The following is a 24918-nucleotide window of genomic DNA, read 5'->3' as shown; positions in this document are numbered from 1 at the left end:
TTTCTATCTTGAGTGACTGAAATTCCACAGCCCTTTTAGGTAGAGAATTCTAATTGTTCAAGACCCTTTGTGTTGGAACAAAAAATCTCAAATCTATCCTATATGGCTGATCCCCTATTTTGAGACTGAGACCCCTGCTTCTGGACACTTTAACAAAGGGAAACATCAGCTCAGCATCCCTTGAGATAATTGCACATTTCAATGAGATCACCTCTCATTATTCTAAATTCTTGAGAGTGTAGGGTCCCTGTCATCATCTGCACCCCCAGGTTGCAGTACAAATGGATTATTGTCATGGAAATGGTCCTGGGGCATGGAGGTAACTGGACCAAAACACAGACAACCATCACAAAAGGAAATCGGATTTTCCATGGAGAAGCCATTAACCTGAATCATGATTTACATCACAAAATCTTTTAAGAGTAGGTTACTTGCATTATGTGGTGTATTTTTGTCTCATTTGGCTGACTGATGGCACTTGATGGTTGAAGCCTCAAAACAAACAGGTGTTAAATTATCTCGCATGAAAAGGCACACAAATAATGGGGAGCCTGAAGGCCCAGAAACTAATTGATGGACTTTGGGAGGCAATTATTTTATTTCGTAACTTATATACCCTAACAAGCCCCAGTCAAATCTCCAGCAGAGCACAACTGAGACTTGAGGAGGTTGTGTGGCTGAAGAAACACAGGGTCCATTGTGAGGTGAGAACAATATGGTCTTCTTACGTCTATTGTAATCTAGTGAATGGTCTGATGATAATGTACACCTGATCACCTCAAATAATCAAAATAACTAAATTAACTTTAGTGATTTGACAGAACAAAGGAGATCTCTCTGATTGGGCAGAAAGCTTACACCATAATATTGTGCAGTGTAAGTTATTGGTTTGTATGATAGGAAACTAAAGTGATGGCACAGTGGCCCAGCCAGTAGAGCTGCCGCCTCACAGCTTCAGTAACCTGAGTTCTATCTGGCGCTCTGTGTGTGTGGGGTTTGCACATTCTCCCTGTGACCATGTGGGTTTCCCCTGGGTGCCCTGGTTTTCTTCCACAGCACAGAGATGTGCAGGCTGGTAGGTTAATTGGTCACTGTAAATAGCCTCTAGTGTGTGGGTGAGTGGTAGAACCTGGGGTGGGGTGGGAGTTGATGGGAATGGTGGTGGTGGTCAGTGGGGGGGGAGTGATTTGGGAATAGATTACAAGGAGAATTAGGGAATGGGGTTGCTCTGTGAAATGGCCTAGACTCGATGGGATGAATGGCCACCTATATCAAAAGGAAATATGGAAGCCGATCAAGGTTCGACAATGGTGCAGATGAATTAACATAAAATTGTACTTTCTGTACAATTCTGTACTTTCACTTAAGTAGGTAACATTGGAATGTCATGAATAATACATGGTCTATATGGAATAAAATGCCTGATTTTTATTTCCTAAATTCAGCTATTTTCAAGATAACTTCAGTAGAAGACTCTTCAACTGTATTTCTCTACAAATAAGTGAAAAATAATCAGTGTCAATTCTTCCTTTTTTATAATTTGAAACAAGAAGTATAAATCTTGTACCATACTTTCCTGCAGAAGGAATAGGTGGCTCTTTCACCTTCTTACTCTGTGATTTCAGCTTGTCTGTGTCTACTCAACCAGAAGTTGTACCTAAGCAGAGTAGCAACTCACGGCTACACAGCTTCTGCTCAGTGAGAAGGCAGGAGTTGGGAGCCTGAGGGGAACTGACAATGCATAACACCTGGAGCTTGCAGGTAGAGATGCTTAAATGGAGAAGGAGCCATGACAAGCTCACACAAAAGGAATCTTTGAAATAGGGGAAGGAAAGTGAGATTATACACTTGCCTCATTGCTTCACTTAAATCTCATTTCACTTTCTCCAGTTCTTAACAACAACATCAGTTATTTCATCTGTAAAAAATTCCCCATGGAACTTTCCCTGTTTGTGACGTGCATCCTGGCTGTTGTGTCCATGGCCCTGGCCAATCCACTCATAGATGAGGAATGGGAAATCTGGAAGCAGAATTATGGGAAGAGCTACTCTAGTATGGTAAGAATTGCAAGCTGATACTCTAATGAAGCACTGAGGGGTCATTGCATTGTTTGTGGGGTGGGTTGGGAGTTCTGTCTACCCATCGTCAGCTAATGTCGTTCAGTCCGATGTGAAGAAATCCCACTGCACCATTTGAAGAGCAACATCTCCACAGCAATTTAGATATTTAACACCAAGCAATGGTGGCTATTGGCCAATTCTACAATCAACTTTGTAAGCTACAAAATATAGTAATGTCAGCAAAGCAGACCACAATAATTGGTTGTCATGGGAAGGGTCTGATGTGACCTGGTGATGCATCAGAGATCAGCACCATCTTAACCTGCTGATGCTTAAAGGATTGGAGAGATCTCTTCGTTAGCCGGTGAATGGTAAGTTTGAATAGCACTGGTCATTTATGTGTTATATTTGTGTAGCCACCTGCTGTGATCTTTTTTAACCAGGAGAATTGTGCATTTGATATAATGTCCTGTAGGAAAGAAAACAGTTATCATTTGTGAAGCTGTGTTCAGTTCTCAGTTTATGAAGCCAGTCAGTAAAGCAAGGCATTAGGTGCTATTTACTGTACATTAACCTTACCTCAACATACCTTGTGTAGGAAGAAAATCAAGCTAGGCGAGCAGTGTGGCTGGAAAACCTGGAGAAGATTCAAGCTCACAATATTCAGTATAGTCAAGGAAATTCTTCCTATGAAATGGCTATGAATCAGTTTGGTGACCTGGTGAGTGACATATGTACTCAAGGGACAGATTTCTTGCTTTGAGAGAGATTAAAATATTTTCTGATTCTTGGTCACTTCTTATCACACCAGATTTAAGATCATTCAATACACCTGCTGTTCCTCCTTTCAACCTGCTTGCTGGGAATTACTTGGAGAATGGTTGATATTTCTTGGAATATTTCCTGCTACTTTAGCTCCATTTTCTACTTCAGCTTTTATGACTGCTACAATGTGACAATTTGAAATTAATCATTAAAATTACATCTATTATTTATATGCTTGTCTCACTAGCATTGAATATCTTGTCAATTTCTTCCTCTTGAGAGCAGATACCAAGAGTTTGATTCTTTCCCCTGATGGCTTTTGCCCTTTCTTCAGGACTTCTATCCAATACACAGCCAGGAAGAAATATCTATCTCTGTCATTATTCTCTTGCATGAAAAAATGTATTAGTATTGGTACTGGTTTATTATTCTCACTTGTATCGAGGTACAGTGAAAAACTTGTCTTGCATACTGTTTGTACAGATTAATTTATTGAGGTAGTACAGGGTAAAAATAATAACAGAATACAGAGTAAAGTATCACAGTTACAGGGAAGTGCATTGCAGGTAGACAATAAGGTCATAACAAGGTAGACTGTGAGGTGAAGAGTCCATCTCATCGTATAAGGGGACCGTTCAATAGTCTTATCACAGTGGGTTAGAAGCTGTCCTTGAGCCTGGTGGTATGTGCCCTCAGGCTCCTGTATCTTCTGCCTGAAGGGAGAGGAAAGAAGAGAGAATGACCCGGATGGGTGTGGTCTTTGATAATGCTGGCTGCTTCACCAAGACAGCGAGAGGTATAGACAGAGTCCATGGAGGGGATGCTGACAATGGCTTTTTATACTTTGTAGAAATAATCTTGTAGTATTTATGATGCAATTATTTCTTCCAGACATCCGTGGAGTTTGTTCAGTTGTACACTGACATGAGGATGTACGAATTGGCAAATTACACCAGTGAGATATTATTTGATGTTGAACCAGAAGAACTGGATGAAGTTGAGGAGGTTGGCGCTTTACCCTCAAAAATAGATTGGCGGACTAAAAACTGGGTCACCAGTGTAAAGGATCAGGTACCACCTTCTTTTCTCAATGTTTGCTCCATGACATTGCACAGAACAGTGAATGCACTGGAGTCAGCAGGGGATACAGAATGATTCCTGTTGAATATTTTGGCTCTGAGGATTTTGGTGGGCACAAATGAGTCATTGAGGAAGTTGGTGCTTTACCCTCAAAAATAGACTGGCATAAAAAAACTTGGTCAGAAGAGTAAAGGATCAGGTACCTTCTTCTTCGAGTAGGTACTGGCACTGAGAGGGGTAGTGTGCAATAGGGTGAAAAGTATTACTCCAAAATTTATTGCATGAAAGTATATTTTCACGTTAATTTGTTGAACTTCATCTTCATAAATCCAGGGTCTTTGGAACATCCTCATGTCCATGTTCAGATCTAACATTTTGGGTATCTGAAGATATTGAAGGAGCTTCAGGAAAAAATATAATCAGAGCTGATTGATGTGGACTTTTAGTCCATTACGTCATTGAATTACATGCAGCAAAAAAAATGTTGCAGTGCTTTTGAGGTATGTTAGGAGAGAGATAAGATAGGAAGAGATAATGGCGATAGTACAGTTATAGCATGAGTAAGGTGCCAGATTTGCAATCTAGAGGCCTGGATTAATGATGCATAGACATGAGTTCAAATACCACAATGAGGCATTTTAGCACAGTTAAATTAATAATAATTAATAATCCAAAATTTAAAAAAAACCCTGCTCATGAATTGCTTTAAGTGGAGGAGACCTGCCTCTCTCAGCTGTCTGGCCTGTATTTTCCTCCTAGTAGTTAGCTCTTAACTTCTCACTGAAAAGGCTGAGCATTCAGAATAGGGGAATTAGGGAAGGCCAGTAAATGGTGCCCTGCCAATGATGACCAAGTCTCTTGAAAGAATGAAAGCAAATGGATTTGGTGCCGGGGTTCTCCTCGACCAGAAGAGTAATGTGGATTGCACAGTTTTGTCACATTGATGCTCTTGAGAAGCTGCAGGAAGGCACAAATGGAGTCCATCCACCCATGTGTCTTCCTCTGCCACCATCACTTTCCCATTCTCACCTCACACTGTTCTTGCTCTCAAGCTCTTTGAGTGCGGTTTCTGAGGTCTGCACTTCTGTTTGCAACTGTTGGTATGATGGGCCAGGGCTTTTACCTTGTTATTGTGCAATGCACTGGTTTTAAAAACCCAAAGATGAATGGATTCACAAGAAAGTGCAGTAGTCTGAAATTAAATACTTTGCCAATCAAATTTGGTGCTTCCTGTCCTCATGGCAGCAATTCCTGCTATTCACACTATTAGAATTCAATCCAAGTGATAAAGTTTGTGAGGAAAATGCTTCAAGATTTTGGCAATTGCTAACTCACCTGTTTTTCCCTCAGGGCTGGTGTAATTCCTGCTATGCATTCACTGCTATTGGTGCTCTGGAAGGACAACTGGCCAAGATAAAGCATCAATATGTTGAACTGAGTGAACAAAATGTCATTGACTGTTCAGATGATTATAACAATTATGGCTGCAGGGGTGGCTTGCCATATCGTGCCTTTGAATACATACATGATCATGGCATTCAGTCCAGTAAATCATACCCATACCAAGCAAAGGTACATTCAATGTCTGACTGTTCCCTCTTTGTGCATTTGAATGTAGCTGATACACAATCTCTGGAGATATTCTGGTTTAAGGCACAACCTTCATATAAATTGAACAAATGGTGCTTGCAGAAGCTGGTTATTCTCATGTCAAATCATAAATAGAAGCCACTATGGGAGTTTGGAGATGGGATGTCCTTTATTCCTTGACACTAGTGTGTCAAGCACTAGTTTTTCATTTTCATTAAGTAGTCCCATCTGAATTATAATACCTTCTGTTAATGCTCATTCTCTGAAGTTAATCCACTGCAGTCCTGATAGTGAAAATACACCCAGCATGCTGTTGATTGGAAGTTCAGAATCAGAATCAAGATCAGAATCAGATTTATTGTCGCTAACTTATATGACATGAAATGTGTTGTTTTGCAGCAGCAGTGCAGTGCAGAGACATAAGCTTATTATAAATCACAAAAATAAATACATAGTGCAAAAAAAGGAATAACGAGGTAGTGTTCATAGGTTCATGGACCATTTAGAAATCTGATGACGTAGGGGAAGAAGCTGTTCCTGAATCATTGATTGTGGGTCTTCAGGCTCCTGTACCTCCTCCCCGATGGTAGTAATGAGAAGATGGCATGTCCCAGAACGAGAGGGTCCTCAGTGATGGATGCTGCCTTCTTGAGGCACCGCCTCTTGAAGATGTCCTCAATGGCGGGGAGGGTTGTGCCTCTGATGGAACTGGCTGAGTCTATAACCCTCTGCAGCCTCTTGCGATCCTGTGCATTGGAGCCCTCATACCAGGCGGTGATGCAACCAGTCAGAATGCTCTCCACTGTACTTCTTCAGAAATTTGCAAGAGTCTTTGGTGACGTACCGAATCTCCTCAAACTTCTAACAAAGTAGAGCTGCTGGCATCACTTGACTGTTGATTGTCACTTGATTGATTTAGGCAAGTGACAATGAAGCAACAGTGTCATATTTACGGTGGAATTGTGTGTTGTGGAGTAGAACCTCTGGGTGTTGGTATTCCCATGCACCTGCTGCCCCTTGTCCTTCTCAGCAGTAGAGTTGTGCATTTGGTAGGTGCTGTCAGAGTAGCCAAGGTGAGTAATAGCAGCGTATTTTGTAGGTGGTCTACATTGCGCTTTGGTGGAGAAGTGGATGTTTAGGTGGATGAGGTAGGGACTTTTTATTTCTGCACCGTGTGGGACTAATTGTTAGAAGTCACCAGCAAAGGTCGGGCAATGAATGGATGGAACTTGTTGCCCGATAGAATGTGAAGGTTTAAGTCCATTGAGATTATTATTTATCATTTTGTTTAACAGACATTTATTTGTTTCATTTACAGGAAAATAATAAATGCTTATTCAAGAGTGAAAAGAGTGTCATCAGAGTTAAGAGATTCAGAAGGTTTATGAACAATAAAGACAAACAATTGGCTCAAATAGTTGCGAAAGTTGGACCAATTTCTGTACTCCTTCATTGTTCACATAACTCCTGGAGGTTTTATAAGTCAGGTAAAGAATCTTCTAATCTTATGTTCCTTCACTGTGGTTCAGATCCCATTACCCAATTATTCTGCAGAAGGCAAGTAGGACGAAGAATTGGGATGTAAAATATTTTCAGAGTCTGTATTGCTGCCACCATACCCCTGCCTTCTCAAATCACACCCCCCTCCTTCCCCAACCACTTTCACTTTGCTACCTCTCTCTCATTCCTTGAAATCCTTCAATCCCTCATTGAACATCCCTCTGACCACACACCTTCAGCTTTCTCTTTACAAGAAGACAGGATCATAAGAAAATAGGAGCTGGAGTAGGCCACCAACCCCTCAAGCCTGTCCCACCACTGAATATGATCATGGGTGATCTATGCTGGCCTCAATTCCCCTCCTGTGCCAGTTTCCCGTAACCCTCAGTTCCTCGATCTTTCAAATATTTGTCAATCTCCACCTTAAATATATTGCCTTCACCACTTCTCTGCGGCAGAGAATTCCAGAGATTCATAACTGTCTGAGGGAAGGAATTTCTATGCAAATGACTGGGCAGATGGGACTAGCTCGCTATGGATGAGTTGGGCCGAAGGGCCTGTTTCCGTGCTGTATGACACTATGATTCTATCTGCACTGTCAAGCCTCTTTAGTGTTTTATATGTCTGAATAATTTCACCTCACATTCTTTGAAATTCCGAGGAACACGGACCCAAATTTTCAATCTTCTCTTGATAAGACAGTCCTCTCTTCTCAGGAATTAGCCTGGTGAATCTCGTTTGGACTTCCTCCAATGGTGCTATATCATTTTTTAGGTCAGGGGACCAAACTGTGCACAGTATGAAATCCTCAACAACACCCTATACAACTTTAATAAAACCTCTCTATTTTTAAGTTTCAACACTTTCATAATGAAATCCAAAAAGTCATTGGCCTTCTTAACTACTTGTTGGACCTAGCTGCTAACTTTTTGTGATTCATGCAATAAAACACCAAAATCCCTTTGAACTTCACTAATTTGCATACTCTCTCCATTTAGATAATAATCAGCCTTTTGATTCCTCTTACTGAAGTGCATGACCTCACTCTTCTCCACATTAGTGATGGTGGGACAGATTGACATATGATACAGTTTCTTGTACTCTAACTTCACAATTTTTTTGAATATCATTTGGGATAAGAGTTTGGAATTGTCTGCATCCACAACATTTCTGACTGTTTTCAGGTATCTATGACAATGCTAACTGTGACAAAAAGCATATTGACCATTCCGTGCTCTTGGTAGGCTATGTGGATCAGTACCCAAAAAGCTACTGGATTGTTAAAAACAGGTAAATAATACCTTCAGGTAAACATCAGTCAGGATGGAAAGCTTTTAAATCCTGGATATTAATGAGAATGATGCTGGTACCAAATGAAAGGAGGATTAAGATACAGAAGCTTGAACCTTGTTGAAATTTTGGGGATCATTTCAATTGTGAGTGAATGCTCTAATGTAGATTAACGAACAAAATACAACTTTTACAGCAGAATCCATTTATTTCCCACAGCACCTTTTACAACATAAGGGAATATGTAACTTGGCCCCCTTGTGTTTTAAACTCTCTGACAAAATCCCTCATCTGACAGGTATCCTTTCTCTCACATGAATGTTCCTTTATTTGGAGACACCTGGCCTTGCTTTGGCTCATCAGAAGGTGTTTCTCTGGCTGCCTCAGGTCGATCTCAACTCTGTGTCCGAGGATTGTCCTGCCCAACTGCCAATTAATATTTTGACCTTGAGTAGCCTCTCTGCCCAATCTTTACCACAAATGAGAGCTCACTACAATATCCTATCAGCTGAATCCTTTGTTCTGCCCTTTGAAGGACAAAAATCTTTAGATCCTGGGTAGAGAATGCTCTGGGCTGTGTTGAATGGTTTCTCATTGGCTTAAAACTTATCTGTGCATAAATGTGGAACATAGCAGAATATGCTGGTAATGTTCAATAGGTCAGACAACATCTGTAGAGTTATCATTCCAGCTCAGACCATTCTAATGAAAGGTCCTCAACATGAAGCATTGACTCTGTTCCCCTAACCTCAGATGCTGTCTGATCTGCTGAATACTTCTAGCATCTTCTAAATTAATTTATGCTTTCGGTATTAGCAGATATTCTATTGAATTATTCAGACCACATATCCATATGTATCTGGGCATCCCCAGAAGTTCAGCAATTCAGCCATTCTGTCAGCATCAACATCTAAAGTCCATTCAAGCCAAATTTAAAAATTACATGTTTAATTAAGTAAGATCGAATAAACTTACAAAAATATGTACGACCTTCACTTTGAATGTGAGTAGACTGGACTCAGGTACTTATGAGTGTTCTTGTTTTTTCTATAGCTGGGGAACATCTTGGGGTGAGAATGGCTACATGCGAATAATTAAAGGCAAGAACATGTGTGGAATTAACTTTTGTGCTGCATATCCTGAAATCTGAAGATTTTAGACTTCAAGAGCAAAATTGTTTATTTTTAGAGGGCAAACTATCTAGAAATTGTTTGGTGTGAATAACTTTGTTATAGCCTTTCTTAAATCTCTGTAATAAAGATTCATTTGACTCCAGGTGCTAGATGAACCTGAATCCCTGACATTCAGCATATATAGTTGTGTTGCTTATTTTTCAAACCCTTGTTTATTCACGTAATGATTAGTTGCTTCAGTTAACTTCTTGTGATCAATAAAGGAAACTTTAATTGAATCTGATTCTTGTTGTCTGCAATTGGTGAGCGAATGAGATAGTTGACACAATAAGGGAACAAAGAAGAGTTCATAAGGTTTTTATGTGAGTTGGAGGAAACCACCACCATATACCCTGAAGGACCCTCTTTCCTAATAATCAGTCCCCTCCAAAACCAATCTTCTCCCCGCTTCAATAATAACCCTGGTGCAAATCTTCCTCCATTTGCCAATAATCCCACCCACTCCCACCCCACCAACAACAATCTCCTCCTTACCTTATCAGCGTTCTCTGGAGTCTTTCTCAAGTCCTCCAATATCCCCAGCTCTTGTGATCAAGCCACCAAACACTATCTCCATTAGGCTCCTCCTCAGGAGATCCCGACTCGGATCTTCTTCACAGCCACCACCACCAAACCTCAGGCACCACCAATCAATTGTGAAAGCATGGATGGAAGGATTGCTAACCTAGAATGTCTCTATAGATTTCTCCAAATGCTGAACTCTGTGTAACTTCACCTCCATGTACACCTCTATCATTATAAAATATTTGTTTGCAGAGTGCACTTCCTATCAGTAGCACAATTAATTCCTGAAAAAAAATTCTCATCACTTTTTGGAGTTATGCAGTAAGAAACCAGACTAAAAACTAAAGTCTTTTTATTTGCTCTTCAATAATTCAATGAACTCCTACTGAACTGTGCCAGCAGTTTAGCACAGGTTTTGAATAGCCGTTACAAAGGCATTGGGTGCCTGACCATTTACATCACTGAGCTAAACATTATTCTGATGTAAAATCATCAACTTTTCTGTTCAGAATCCAAGAGACAAAAGTGTTCAACTCCTTTAGCACTTGTTTAGCAATTAGTTGTGCTCCTGGAATACCTGAAGGCATATAGATCTCAGGCACACCTCATGTCAAGCCTCGGGAGAAGCTCACGTTGGGGCTAGTGTGATCAGAAGAGATGGGGATCTGGGAAAGAAACCAGAGAGTGCTGATACGGTGAGGAGAAGATTGGCGCTGCTGGGTGTATTATGAGAAACGTTTGCTCAGGTTAACCCAGATGAGGTTTGGATTCACCAAAAGCATTGAAATTTATGGCATGGAGATTTGCCACTTGGCCCAAGGTGTTCATGCAGGCCAAGATGGAGCAGATCGATCCCACTGCCCAGCTCTTGGGCCACAGCCCTGCTGTTTATAGCTCTTGGACTCTTGATATCATACAACGTTTTGATGGGTCTCGAGCTGACACAGGTGCTATCCCAAAGAGTGTTTCGGTGCACAATAAAATGTACAATCCTGTTTGTAGACAAAGCACCTCCAATCAATTACATAGACATATAGTCATACAGCACGGAAACAGGCCCTTTGGCCCAACTGGTCCATGCTGACAAGATGCCCCATCCAAGCTAGTCCCACTTGCCAGTGTTTGGCCCATAACCATCTAAACCTTTCCAATCCATGTACCTGTCCAACTACCTTTTGAAAGATATTATTGTACCTGCCTCAATCCCTTCCTCTGACAGCTCATTCCATATACATCCCACCCTCTGTGTAAAAAAAGTTTCCCCTCAAGTTCCTATTAAATCTCTCCCCTCTCACCTTAAACCTATGCCCTCTAGTTCTTGATTCCCCAACCCTGGGAAATAGACTGAGTGCATTCACCCCATCTATGTCCCTCATAATTTTATACACTTCTATAAGATCACCTCTCAGTCTCCTATGCTCCAAGGAATAAAGTCCTATCCTGTCTGACCTCTCCCTATAACTCAGGCTCTCAAGTCCTGGCAACATCCTGGTAAATATTTTCTGCATTATGAGAAATGTTGACAAACAGAGGAGTACTCTTGCTCTCACGTAGAGCAATGGAACAAATAAGGAAGGAAGAAAAGGATGGTTGGTTTATCACTCCTCTCTCTAGAGGCAATCTCTGCTCAGTCTGAGCAAAACTCTGCTCACAATAGGAAGTGTGACTGGGGTGACGCACACCTCTATCTGCAGAAGAGAGGTGAGGTCAAATGGAACATAACTTTGTATCTCTGCTTAAATGAGAGACTGATCTGTTCCCTTTCCTCTCAGAGAAATACAAGCTGTTCACATGTACCACCTTAGCATCCACTGAGAGCAGTAATCTGTTCACCAGCGGCATCCCTGCTCAATGAGCATATCAAACTGTTTCCTGATAGCATCTCACCGTTCCTGAGGACTAGACCTGGATCACTGCGAGACCACATAGAAACAGAAAAAAACATCATGTGGCCTGCAACTGTGTTTCTACAGCAGCTGAGACCTGAACCAGCTGAGACCTTTCTGCAAATATGTGACCTCTCTCCCTCTCCCCTGCAGCCAGTCTCTATTTCATGACAGCCATAATGTTAGCCACAAGCCACATTGCTTCTGTCTGGTTGCCATGGCAATTGTGCTTTGACAAGATCTCGGGCAAGTTCATAGCTCTCTGAAAGAGGCAATACAAGTAATCAGGATGGTAAAGAAGGCATATGGCATACATGCCTTCATGTTGCAGCTGTATAAAACATTGTTTCAACCACATTTGGAGTACTGTGTGCAGTTCTGGTTGCTGTATTACATGAAGGGGGTGTAGGCTTTGGAGAGGGTGCAGAAGAGGTTCGCCAGGCTTTTGTGTGGATAAGAGAGTACTAGCTACAAGGAGAGGTTGGACAAACTTGGATTGTTTTCTCTGGAGTGTTGGAGGCTGAAGGGAGACCAGATAAAAGTATATAAAATTATGAGAATAGGATAGATAGGGTAGATAGTCAGCCTTTTTCCATGGGTGGAAATGTCCAATACTAGAAGGCATAGCTTTGAAAGGTGAGAGGGGGAAAGTTTAAAGGAGATTTACAAGGCAAGTTTTTTACACAGAGAGTAGTAGGTGTCTGTAAAGCATTGCCAGGGGAAGTGGTGGATGCAGTTATGATAGCAACATTAAAGAGGCATTTACAGAGACACATAAACATGCAGAGAATGAATGTGTACAGACCATCTGCTGGCAGACTTGCAGTTTATATTTGCATCATGGTCAGCACAGACATTGTGGGCCGAAGGGCCTGTTCCTATGCTGTACTGTTCTATGTTCTATGTAAGATGATGACCTCTGATCACAGATGTGGCAGCTGTGCTGAATTTAACATGGCCATTGGAACTCACACAAGTGTTTTAGCAATTGTTTCTGGGTACAGGGCTTGTTATTGCTGTTGGACTCTTGATGTTAAACAATGTTTTGATGGGCCTTGAAATGACACTGGCACAGTATCGAAGAATGTTTCAGCATACCAATAAAATATAAAATCTGGTTGCTTGACAAAGCTCACATAGAGCAATGGGACAAATATTGAAGGAAAACAAGGATGCTTAGTTTATTGAGCCTACCTGGTAGTAAGTCCAGTTTTCAATAAGAAAAAGACCAAGGGAAGGGTTAAATACTGATGGGAGCCTTATGTGCCGTATGAGACACAAAGAGAATTGAGTGAATGAATGAATTATTTTGTTAATTTACAGGGAGTGTGAGTGGAAGAATTTCAATGGGATGCCATTTCCAATTTTAAAATTATTTAATAGAAAATAACTCAAGATGGGTTTAGGAAAGCAGTTTGAGGCAACTTGGAAGTACAGGATCACAACTTTGTATGTGGGCCCAGAGTGCCATAATTTCACTCAATTAGTGGTGGAGGGATTGTAATTTGGGTTCTGTCAACAGGCTCACTTCCCCTGACCTTGACCTCCACCAACAGAGCAGTCCAGGCACATGAGCGAGGTCAAATGGCACATTTGGGTTATTGCAGCCTGAGAAAGTCTACACTGCAAAATATTGCTCATCAATAATGTCCAGGTACAATCTGCTGTCACTGAAGACCTTCTGTTTATAGGATGAACATTTCTGGTCCCCTACCCTCCTTGAGTTGCCCACAGTATCTGTCCTAAATACACCAGTAATGAAGTGCTGCTGGTGGCTCACCACTGAGGCATCCACGGAATGAATAGCTCAACGAGTAAATGCTGCATTCCCTGCTAGTCTAAGTACACCCAGTGGACTTAGGGAGGCGTCTGAGCAGTTTGCAGTCAGCTCTAGACCTGCTTTCTGATGTCAGCAGTGTCCCCCTTTAAATCACAAGTAAGGCAAGAAGAAAGCATGCTGGTTTCCATGACAGTTTCATGATGGTTGTTATGAAACTTTTTTAAAAACTTTCTTTATACAGCACGGTAACAGACCCTTCTGGCCCAATAAACCCACACTGCCCCAATTACACCTGTGTTAACCTACTAACCTGTACGTCTTTCGAATGGAGCTTTTCGCTCCAATTTATGTCAGGAGGTTCACAGTGATTCCATCATTAACTGTGTGTCTGACATTTGTGTATTTTGATTGGAAGAACCTGGTCTAATGTTTAAATTGTCATGATTTCACCTGGAAATAATTGCTAACTTTATTTACCCTGGGAAAAATTGATCTTGGATCATTTCTTGGTAAAAGAAAACACACGACGTGATCCTACCTGTTCCCCAAGAGATCAAAAATCTGTCTGCCTCGGCCTTGAATATATTCAGTGATTCAGTCTTTCGTGCAGAGAATTCCGAAAAGTCTTCACCCCATGAGAATAAAAAGCCCTCATCTCCATCTCCAATCTTTTTAAATCCAGCATGTCAGTAGAGCTTTGGAAGCTTCAAACACATATCCATATTTGCAAATTGCTAATTATTTTCTCTGAGGTTGTCGTGTCATATTGGTTTCACAATTCCTTTTGAATCACTTAAAATTAATACATGTGTGATGAAATTGTGCTTAATTTACCACAGAGTTCATTTTTCTGAAACTGTGCAATGAACAAAATAGGATCATTTCAATTTATGTTGCCAGGCAGTATCATGTGGAACAACATTTTAAATCCCACCAATATTAATGTCCACTGATTCAAGGGAAGTGTAAAACCAATATTGCCCTGATCCTATCAGTACTTCTGGTCCCATTGCTCCATTGTTTTAATGCATGTGTGGAGTGGCTCTCTATTTTCTGCCATAATGAAGGAGGCCCTTTCTGGTGGATAAGGGATACAGGTAGATTAAGAAACTACTAGTGGATAAAGAAGAGAAAGAAGCAGCTGAGAATGTTTAAGAGATATTTAGACAGGCACATGAATAGGTGGGGAATGGAGCGATATAGACCATGTGCAGGCAGATGGGATTAGTTTGGAATGGACTCATGGTCAGACATGGTGGGCTGAAGGGCCTATTCCTGTGCTGTATTGTTCTATGTTCTATGTTGATTTGCCTCTTCAGTTTACAGAATATTCTGATCTTGATGTCCTTAGCTGTTCTTTCTTTGCCTCTGGGTCAAAATCCTCAAACGCATGACAGATTTGTGGGGCACCTTCTCCAGACAGAGTACAGTGGAAGTAATATTAAGAGCATCACAAGAATCAATCAGCAGCTCCCCACAACTCATGACCCCGGCCGAACAAACCTTGGTCAAGCATACGTGGATTTTGCAGGTCCATTTATGAGAAAAATAAACATGATCATAGTAGATGCATTTTTAGCTTGGTTAGAAGCTGTTTCTGATGGAGACTTCTGCAGCTCAACTGATGATTTCAAAGTTGAGGATGATTCAAAAAGCACCATATTGTGGCGGGTAAAGGAATCAACTGCACTAGTGTTGAATTTGCTGAATTCCTCAATGGGATCGAGCATGCGCAGCAACATCCCACCCAGCCTCAAATGGTTTGTTGGAAAGGGCAGGTCTGACTGCGAAAGATGGACTAAAACAGGTGAAAGGAGGGGAATTTGAGGCAAAAGTTGCATATTTTTTGTTTCACTACTGGAACACACCATATATATCTACAAGATAGACTCTTGCTATGTTACTGATGGTGGACATGTTAAATGGCTTCTGGATTTGGTGAAGCCAGAGTTCATTGCTATTGGTATCAGTACTTGTTTATTATTGTCGCATGTACCGAGATAAAGTGAAAAGCTTTTGTTTGTGTGTCATCTAGCCAGATCATGCTGTACTTAAGTACATTGAGGTAGTAAAAAGAAAACAAAATGCAGAATATGGTGTTGCAGCTACAGAGAAAGTGCTGTGCAGATAAACAAAAGTTCAAGAGCCACAATAAGGTAGATTAGGAGATCAAGAGTTCACTTTTGGTGTATGAGAGGTCCATTCAAGAGTCTGATAACAGTGGGATAAAAGCTGTCCCCGAGTCTGGTGGTACGTGTTCTCAAGCTTTTGTATCTTCTTCCTGATGGGAGAGGGGAGAAGAGAGAATGACAGGGGAAGGAGGGGTCCTTGATTATGTTAGCTGCAGGCAGGGGGAAGTTAGATGCAGGGGGAAGTGTAGATGGTGTCAGTGAAGGGGAGGCTGGTTTGCATATATTGCAACAAGCACAGTAGTGGGAACAACGTGACACAGAGTTTGTGATTCACATTTTGAAGTAGGTGATCCTGCTTTTGTATGAGATGGCACAAAAGGAAGCTAATTATTGAAACACATCATTGATTACACTGGACTGGTTTTATCTGCATATCTTCTTGATGATAATGCGAGATGAAGCATCATAGAGACCACATCAGAAACCAGAATCAGAATCAGATTTATTATCACTGACATATGTTGTGAAATTAGTTATTTTGCAGCAGCTGTACAGTGCAAGAATAAAGACATAAAAATGACTATAAGTTACAAATAAATAAATAAATAATGCAAAAGAGGAATAATGAGTCATCAAATGAGCAAATAATTTGCCAGAAACAGACGTTTCCTCACCTACTGCTGAAACTGAGAAGGCAGATGAGAAAGAGGACACTCATCGATAAAAGACTTTACCACCTCTGTCGAATTTCCAGTGCAAACTGAGCTTTCATTTGCAATGAGCAGCCAAACTACCAAATAATTAAAAAAAAAATAAATATTAGTTACATACTTACGTTGCACTCATTGTACTTTGGATTTGGAGACACAAGAGACCGCAGGTGGTGGAATCTGGAACAACAAACAATCTGCTGGAGGAACTCAACAGGTTGAGCAGCATCTGTGGGAAGAAAGGAACTGTCGATATCTTGGGTCGAAACCCTGCATTAGGACTGATTTAAAGTTTTGACCCGAAATTTGACAATTCCTTTCCTCTCACAGATACTGTTTGACCTGCTGAGTTCCTCCAGCAGATTGTTTGTACTTTGTAGCTGTAGAGATTTACTTTCCTTATTGGCCAGTCTTCCCATCCCGGGAATCAACATGGTGAACCTTGACTGCACTCCCTCACTCACAGGCCTAGACTGCGTGGTCAGACCTGTACATAATGTTCCAGATGCAGTCACATCAAGGTCATATATAATTGCAGAACTACATCTTAGCTCTTGGTCTCAGGACCTCATTTAATAAAGGCCAACATACTGTTTGGCTTCCTTATTGCTCACTGTGTCTGCATATTAACTCTCAGTGATTTGAAAAGGACTCCCAGGTCGCTCTGAACACTTTTCATTCTGCCATCATTTAAAAAATACTCGATCTCTCTGCTGTTTCCAATCTCTGCAGCTTATTGTGGTGTATTTTCTATCTGTCAATTTTCATCCAGATTCTGGGGAAAGAGATGCAAGGTGACTTTATGAATTGTGTGATATTTCTATTTAACTTTCTTCCAGATATTAGATGATGACAGAAAAGGTAAAATGGATGCACACAGAGAAAGCATCTGGTGATACACTGCAGGACTGTGAATAGTTTTACTCCATGTTTGCAGATCCTGGAAGGTGCTATAATGACACTAATCACACCAGATTCCTTGAAAATGTGGAAAAATGTACCTTTAGAATGTAAATGAAAGAAGGATCAATAATAAACAAGTAAAAATTTGGAATTTTAACTTTGGGAAAGAGAACATTTACTGGTCTGACCTTTTGCTTAAGTTTTATCCTGAAAAATTTCTTCTCTGCATAAACAAAACAATGAATCATCTAAATCTTGCATTATTAAAATGATAACTAATGGTGGCTATAGATCACAATGTTGAATATATGAAATGAATGTAGAAATAAATAAAATGTTCAATTAACCTTAAAGCTTTCCTGATAGCCTTCCCCTAATGTGGAGAAATGCTGCCACTCTGAGTATTTCTCAGACAGAACACTCACTGAGCAGCACATGTGAGTTTTATATGGTGAGAGAATGAAAGACGAGGGTATTCAGCCAGACCTGGGAGTCATTATACACAAACCACTGGAACTTAACATGTAGGAACAGCAAGCAGTTAGGAAGGCAACCACTGTGTTGGCCCTAATTGCAAGATGATCTGATTTCAAGGGCAACTGTATTCTGTAATTTTATAGGACCCTGCTAAAAACTGCATCGGGAATATTGTGCACAGATCTAGTCTTCCTACCTAGACAACACTGCTATCAGGTTATTCATCTGTAGTATTAACTCTTTCCAAAGGCACCACCTGATCTGCTGAGCACTTCCAGCATTCTCCTTTTGGATGCATTTCTCCACCATTGCTTCGGCTTGTATTTCACAGCTTTTCCATCCCCCTTTGATTTTCTTCTCCCTCAGTAACATCTCATTAACCTATCAACCAGATGGTTTCATAAACAGCATATCACTATGGGAAAGTTGGCCACAATTTTTGAGAGATATGTCCATCCCTCCCCACCCTTTCTGTCACTTAAAACTAACATGTTTTCTCACTTTTCCAGTTCTGATGAAGGATCTTCAACCTGAAACGTTAACCTAATTTTCCTTCCTGACCCGCTGAGTGCTTCCAGGATTTATTACTTTTATTTCAGCTGCATGAACACTCAAACAACCATAACCTGCAGGGCTATAGGTCCAGAACTGGAAAGGGAGATCAATCTGGTCTATGGCCTGCATGGACACACTGGACCAAATGAAAATCCCTGTCCCATAAACTTCTATGATTTCTGTGAATGCAAACCTTAACTAGTTTAATAAGAACAAACTTCTCTTGTAATTGATAACATTAATTTAGCTGGCTTTTTGAAGAGAGTTCAGTGATACTTTACAGAATTATACATGATTTGGCCTCAATATAGAGCAACCCTATTATAGCGCCAGCGACTCGGGTTCAATTCCGACTGCTGTCTGTAACATTGTTAGAATGTTTCCCCCCACATTCTAAAGACGTATGGGTTAGGAAGTTGGGGGCATGTTATGTTGGCGCCGGAAACGTGGCTACACTTGCGGGCTGCCCCCACAACACTCTACACAAAAGATGCATTTCACTGTGTGCTTTGATGTACATGTGACTAATAAAGATACCTTATTCCAAATGCACAACCAGTTGCTAACCAAAGCTAAAGTGGGTGGACTACTTTCCATCTCTTGGATACTGGACAGAAAAGCTAATTATTTTATGTCAAAGAATTCCTGCCTTGGTGGTGTAAGTGGCCAGGGGCACATTAGTTTTTGCAACAGCAATCAAATAACCTGTGCTAGGCTGCTGCCGCCGTTCAACTGGAGTTATCCTAGTTGTTGTAGAGCAAAAAGAAATGATGGGGTTTAGCTTAGTTTCTTCCTCCTTATCTCCAAAAGGTCTTGGGACATTGTTACAGGGAGTAAGTGTGCCCTGATAGGAAGTGTTCTCTGCATACAAGTGTTTGAAAAGGTTATAGATGTGCAGGGAAGTACAATTACACAGAGTTTCACATTCGGAGGAATAGGCAGGGATATTCTTGGTTAGAAATCATTCCATTCATGCTTTCAACCTGGATTTGGGGTTGGAGAGGGATGGTGGTGACAGGTGTGAAAAGATCAGAGGTGGGGGTCTGGGAGATACAAGGGTGAAGTAAAGCAGAAAATACTGGAAACACTCAGAAGGTCAAACAGCATCTGTGGAGATGGAAATAGAGTTAATTCTTCAACCCAGACCATCCTAATGGAAGGTAATCAGTATGAAGCATTAACTCTGTTCCCCTCTCCTCAGATACTTTCAGCATCTTCTGCATTATTTCATGTTTTTAGTATATGCGGTATTATACTTTGGGTGTACACAAGAGTGTTGGCAACTCCTTGCCATTGAAGTCTAAAACCTTTAGGTTTCAGGATATGCAGCACGTCGATTAACTCCACAGATGGTCTTGCCCTTAATCATTCACATGTAGCCATTCTCACCCCAGGATGTTCCTCAGCTGTATAAGAAAAAAAGAATATTCATAAATACCTGAGTCCAATCTACTCACATTCAAAGTGAAGAGTATACATATTTTTGCAAGTTTATTCCTGCAACACATGCAATTTTTTAACTTGGCTTGAATGGACTTTACATGACAGAATGGCTGGGTCACTGTACCTCTGGGGATGTCTGTGGATACATAGTTTGGATAATTCCGGTATTCCATTGAATTATCCAAATCATATATCCATAGACAATCCCAGAAGAACCTGAGTGGACTCATGTATTTATGAACATTATTTTGTAGAGCTGGGGAACATTCTGGGGTGAGAAACACTACATGCGATTGATTAAAGGCAAGCACTTGTGTAGAATTAAAGTCTAAAATCTGAAGATTTTAGACTTTAACAGCAAGAGTGATTATTTTTGATGGCAAACTATCGAGAAATTATTGGGTGTGAAGTACATTACTATAGCCTTTCTTAAATCTGTAATAAAAATTCATTCGATCCTAAACGTCAGATGAACCTGAATCCCTGACGTTTAGCATGTAGTTGTGTTGCTTATTTTTAAAATCCTTCTTCAAGTTTGTGTCTAGTTTGTTTGCGTAAAACTGAGTTGTTTTAGTCAGCTTCTTGTGATCAATAAAAGAAACTTTCAGTGAATTTGATTTTTGTCATCTACAATAGGGGAGCAAGGAATAGTTCAATGGTTTTCATCTGAGTCAGAGGGCACTTGTAGCTTAAGTGAAGGAAGCCACCAAAACATACCTCGATGGCCAAATGGCTTTTCTTCAAGCGATGCATTTGATAATTCTGGAACGTCTTTCAAAGTCTCCTGAAACACTTTGCTCCAAGTGACTTTGTAAAAATCAAAATAACTGCAGATGCAGGAAATCTGAGGTAAAAACAGAAAATCAATGCTGTAAAAACTCATTAGGTAAGGCAGCATCTGCAGGAGGGGAAATGGTTCATCTGCCTGATCTGCTGAGATTTTGTAGCATTGTCTGCTTTTATTTCATGATTTGTTTTTCTATGTTGAGACCATACTATTTGTCCATTACTAGGTCTCATAAGTAGGAATGGATGGATTTTCTTCTTGAAGTCCTGTAGCCCGCTGGTAAAAATGGTGTTTGCTGGTGAACTCCAATATTAAGACCCAACAATAGTGAAAACACTCCAGCTGATTTCCATGACTAGACGGTGTGTAACTTGAGAAATAATGGTGCTCCACGATGATGTTGCTCTTGTCCTCTTCAAGCATTGGAAGTGGCATTGAAATTCATTGTGTGATTTGCTGCAGTGTGCTCAAAGTTAATGCTGGCTACAGTGGACTGGTGTACACTGACGAGCAGGATTGTCCATCGAGATCCTGCTGTTTTGAGGATGCTGCTGTGCCAGCATATCAAGGTGGATGTTGAATCTACCATGACACTCACACCTTAGGCCATTTATATGGTGGAGAGAGTTTAAAAGGTGAAGAGCTGATTAATTTCAATCAGGTTTTTTTTAATTGAACGAAGAGCACATTCAAATATAATAATAGGTTTCAGTGTAAATCAAAGTAACTCATTATTGATTTGAACTACAAACTATCTGAAATGTCCATGTTTGGAATTATAGATGCTAGAATTTCATAGGACGACAAAGATCATTTGACCCATCATAACCATTCCAACACAAAAAAAAAGCTCATCCGTCCTATCCCACTTCCAAGCTTCCAGTCCAAACCTGTGCAGGTCACATCATGTCAAGTTCCCACTTAGGTGATTTTTAAATGTATTAAAGGTTTCTGCCTCTACCTTCCGTTCAGTCAGAGTTCCAGATCCCTGCCACTCTTCAGGTAAAAAGTTCTTCAATTTCCCTCTAATTCTGTCACCTATTACATTAATTCTCTATCCTCTGGTTATTGACTTCTCTGCTAAGTTGGACTTTCTTGTTCTCCACCTCACCTTTCATAGTTTTATCTTCTTCAAATATCTCTTCAGCCTCTTCTGCTCTCAACATAGCCCCAACCGAACACCTTCCTTTCTAAATCTCTTCAGTTCTGACAACATCATCAGAGTTCACATGTGATAGCCTTTACTCGGGGTGCCACATCCTTCTTATGATCAGAAGCAGAACTATAATCTCGCTGTGATCTAACCATGCTTTATAAAATTCTTCCATTATCTCCTTGGTCTTAGAGTCGAACAGTTTCTGTGGGGGGAAGGAAATTGTTGACAAGGCCAAGATCCTGCATCAGGATGGTGGGATCCTGAAGTAGGGTCTGATAATTCTTCCCCCCCCCCCCCCCACAGATACTGCTTGACCTGCTGAGTTCCTCCAGCAGTTTGTTTTTTGCTCCAGATTCCAGCAGCTGCAGTTGCTTGCGTCTCTGATCTTATAGTCTCAGACAATAAAAAGCAAGTCTCCTGTATGACCTTTTAGTCACTTCACCTCTACATCCTGCTTCCTTCAGGGATCAGACATACAAGATCCCATATGACCTCTTAGTCACTTCACCTGTGTACCTTGCTGCCTTCAGGGATCAGACATACAAGATCCTTCTATGCTTCTCAGTGGCCTACCATTTAAAGTGGGCGCTCTTGCTTCTTGCCCTCTCCAAATGCTTTGGCTCCCTGTGGTGTGAGAGGATGCAATGATTAGCTGTCTGGTTATGTTGAGAAAGACTATAGGAAGATATCAGTGCACTAGTGGGGCAGACAAAAGTTGGCGAGTGGTATGCAATTTGGAAATTTGCATGGTGGAGGGAGGCCAACTATTGTTTTGAATTCTCTAGCCTACAATAATACTGACATGTAGCTGCTTGGTATTTCCCTTTTAAGATCACAGTATAATGGTGCAGCCTTGAGTTCTCCAGCATCAGATGTGTAGCCAGAAAAAAATGGTGGTCAGACCTTTTGTTATATCCTCCCTCTCCTCCCATAATATTCTTTTATCTAGGCTGGCATCAGGTCTACCTTTAATCATTGCTTTTATCACGTGATTTTTATCACACTATTCACCTTAACTTTATACTTGCATTTTATTCATTTTTTTCTGGAATCAGGTATTAAGTATATCTTTAGAACCATGATCTGCTCACAAATTATTTATCTGATCGTTGATAGAACCTACCTTTCACTTTACTGCATTTAATTTTTGGGTTAAGACATCCGATAAAGGAGAGTTTAAGTCTCAGACAATATTGAAGACTTATAAGTTTATCATGTGCTAAAATATTGAAATTCTTGTATGCACTGAAACCTCGTATCTATTACTATGTAGATAGGCATCTCAATCATTTTGCACACAGCAAGATTTCCCACTGATAATAAGGAATTCAATGATGCTTTGTTTGCTGTTGGTTTTCTTGAACACTGAACATACTGTTGCTGTCCATCTTGTACACTCTGCACACTGTAGACATTGTATCAGTGGTGGAGGGCAATGAATATTTGACATTACTGATTAAAGTTCCCATTTTTCTAATAATACTGTGGAATAGTTCATATAAAGCACAGAACCTCTGATAATGAAAGGTACCCTCAGCACTGCACTGACATATCAGCATGGATTGTGTATTTTTGGTCTAGAGGGAGATCAAATCCATTACTCACATACAGTAATATAATGTATTGTATTGCCCCTTCCCCATCCCTGCTGACCTCCTAATGACTCAAATCCTTCCCTGAGTGATTATGAATGAAGGGAACCTGAAATCTCAGTTGTTACAATGTTCATATGTTATAATCCTTCTTTTGCTGATCGTTTCAATGTTAGCTTGAGTATAAATCAGGAACATTGGAATTTGGGAGGGGGAACCTGACCAGTAGCAAATAAAACTTGGATGGCAGATACTGGAGGTTCTACTGCAGCCCTCAGCTGTTGGGTGACATCTGTCTGTAGTAGACATAAACTGGGTGAATTGATAAGAGGATGCAAATAAGCTTCAAAGCAGGTTAGACAGATTGAACAAGTGGCCAAATAACTTGGCAGATGCAGTATCATGTGCATAAATGTGAAGTTATCCACTTTGGTAGAAAAAATATAGAAAGGAGGAGTATTATTCAAATGGAGTTAAATTGGAAAGTGTTGATGTGTAAAGATAAACTGAAAGTAAACATGCAGATGCAGCGAGCAGTATGAATGCAAATTGCATTGAAGGATTAGAACATATTTTCATATCACTCAGGATGTTGACACAGCTGGTATAAAGCATTCTGTATCAGAACCAGTATCTCTGCCCTTATAAGCTGGTCTATGTCTTAATGAAGGCCAACATCTTAGGCACCAGGTGCTGGAGGATGGCTGGGTATGACACTCGAAAGTCTGGACTCCAGGCTCCGAGTAAAGCTGCATACGGGCTGGAACTGGACCTGATGATGTCTCTTGAAACTCGACACAGGCTTTGGATAGTGCCCCAAACATCCTGTACCCTCCCACCAACCCTCATTTGTAGGCTGTCCCACCAAAGTCCTGACCTGACTGCTCCTTTGGGCATCCTCATCCTCTGGTTGCAGGCTGCTTGTACCTGGTGCCGATCACCAGCAAACCTGGCCTTTGAAATACCCTTCACCGTCTCCACAAATAGTATTCAGAGCATTCGTGATGCCAAGTGCGATAGTTGCCTGTAGGATCATGTCTAGAGTTTGCCACTGTCCTCATGCTCTGGGCAGGCCATTACAGCATGAGTGTGGGTCAGCTTGTTCAGTCTTATTTCTAGAAACATAACTAGCAACTTTGATCCTCATCGCCATTGTAGTGCAAGCTTGATACTTTGCCTCTTTAACGTATTCAGACTACCAGCATGGTTTTATTTTTTTATTTAAAAAAAATAATCTTTATTCATAATAAAAAATATATGCAATGGAATAAACAGTGTAGAACATTTTACATGATCAATACATTCAGCAGTGTCAACTTTTTTTTTAAACCACAGCACCATTGCCACTCATGTGGCCCTCTGGGGATGATACACCATTCTGTTGTTTGAGGAGCTTCCCCACCTATCTCAGCCCTTCCATGTGCAGTAGTGGAAGGATCCCAGACTGTGGTCCTTCCTCACAGAGCCTTTGTGTTGGCTGCACTGAGCTTCAGTGTGTCCCTCAGCATATACTCC

General features: G+C 40.8%; 1 protein-coding gene across 1 annotated transcript; it reads left to right on the top strand.

The window, feature by feature from the left end:
• Positions 1-1934: 1934 nt before the first annotated feature.
• Positions 1935-24433, top strand: LOC127582708 (cathepsin S-like). Its single transcript, XM_052038270.1, has 5 exons — positions 1935-2057; positions 2659-2781; positions 3717-3896; positions 5256-5477; positions 24320-24433. The coding sequence occupies exons 1-5, from the start codon at positions 1935-1937 to the stop codon at positions 24431-24433; spliced, it is 762 nt and encodes a 253-aa protein (XP_051894230.1).
• The last annotated feature ends 485 nt before the right edge of the window (positions 24434-24918 follow it).

This window comes from Pristis pectinata, chromosome 24, assembly GCF_009764475.1.
Source record: "Pristis pectinata isolate sPriPec2 chromosome 24, sPriPec2.1.pri, whole genome shotgun sequence".
Classification (NCBI taxonomy): domain Eukaryota; kingdom Metazoa; phylum Chordata; class Chondrichthyes; order Rhinopristiformes; family Pristidae; genus Pristis; species Pristis pectinata.
Note: the sequence above shows the minus strand (reverse complement) of the source record. Positions and strands in the feature narration are given on the sequence as shown.

Coding starts and splice junctions, on each gene's coding strand:
- LOC127582708 (XM_052038270.1), top strand. CDS start 1,935: ATGGAACTTTCCCTGTTTGTGACGTGCATCCTGGCTGTTGTGTCCATG. Junction 2,782..3,716: donor TGAATCAGTTTGGTGACCTG/GTGAGTGACATA, acceptor TATTTCTTCCAG/ACATCCGTGGAGTTTGTTCA. Junction 5,478..24,319: donor CATACCCATACCAAGCAAAG/GTACATTCAATG, acceptor CTCTGGTTGCAG/GCTGCTTGTACCTGGTGCCG.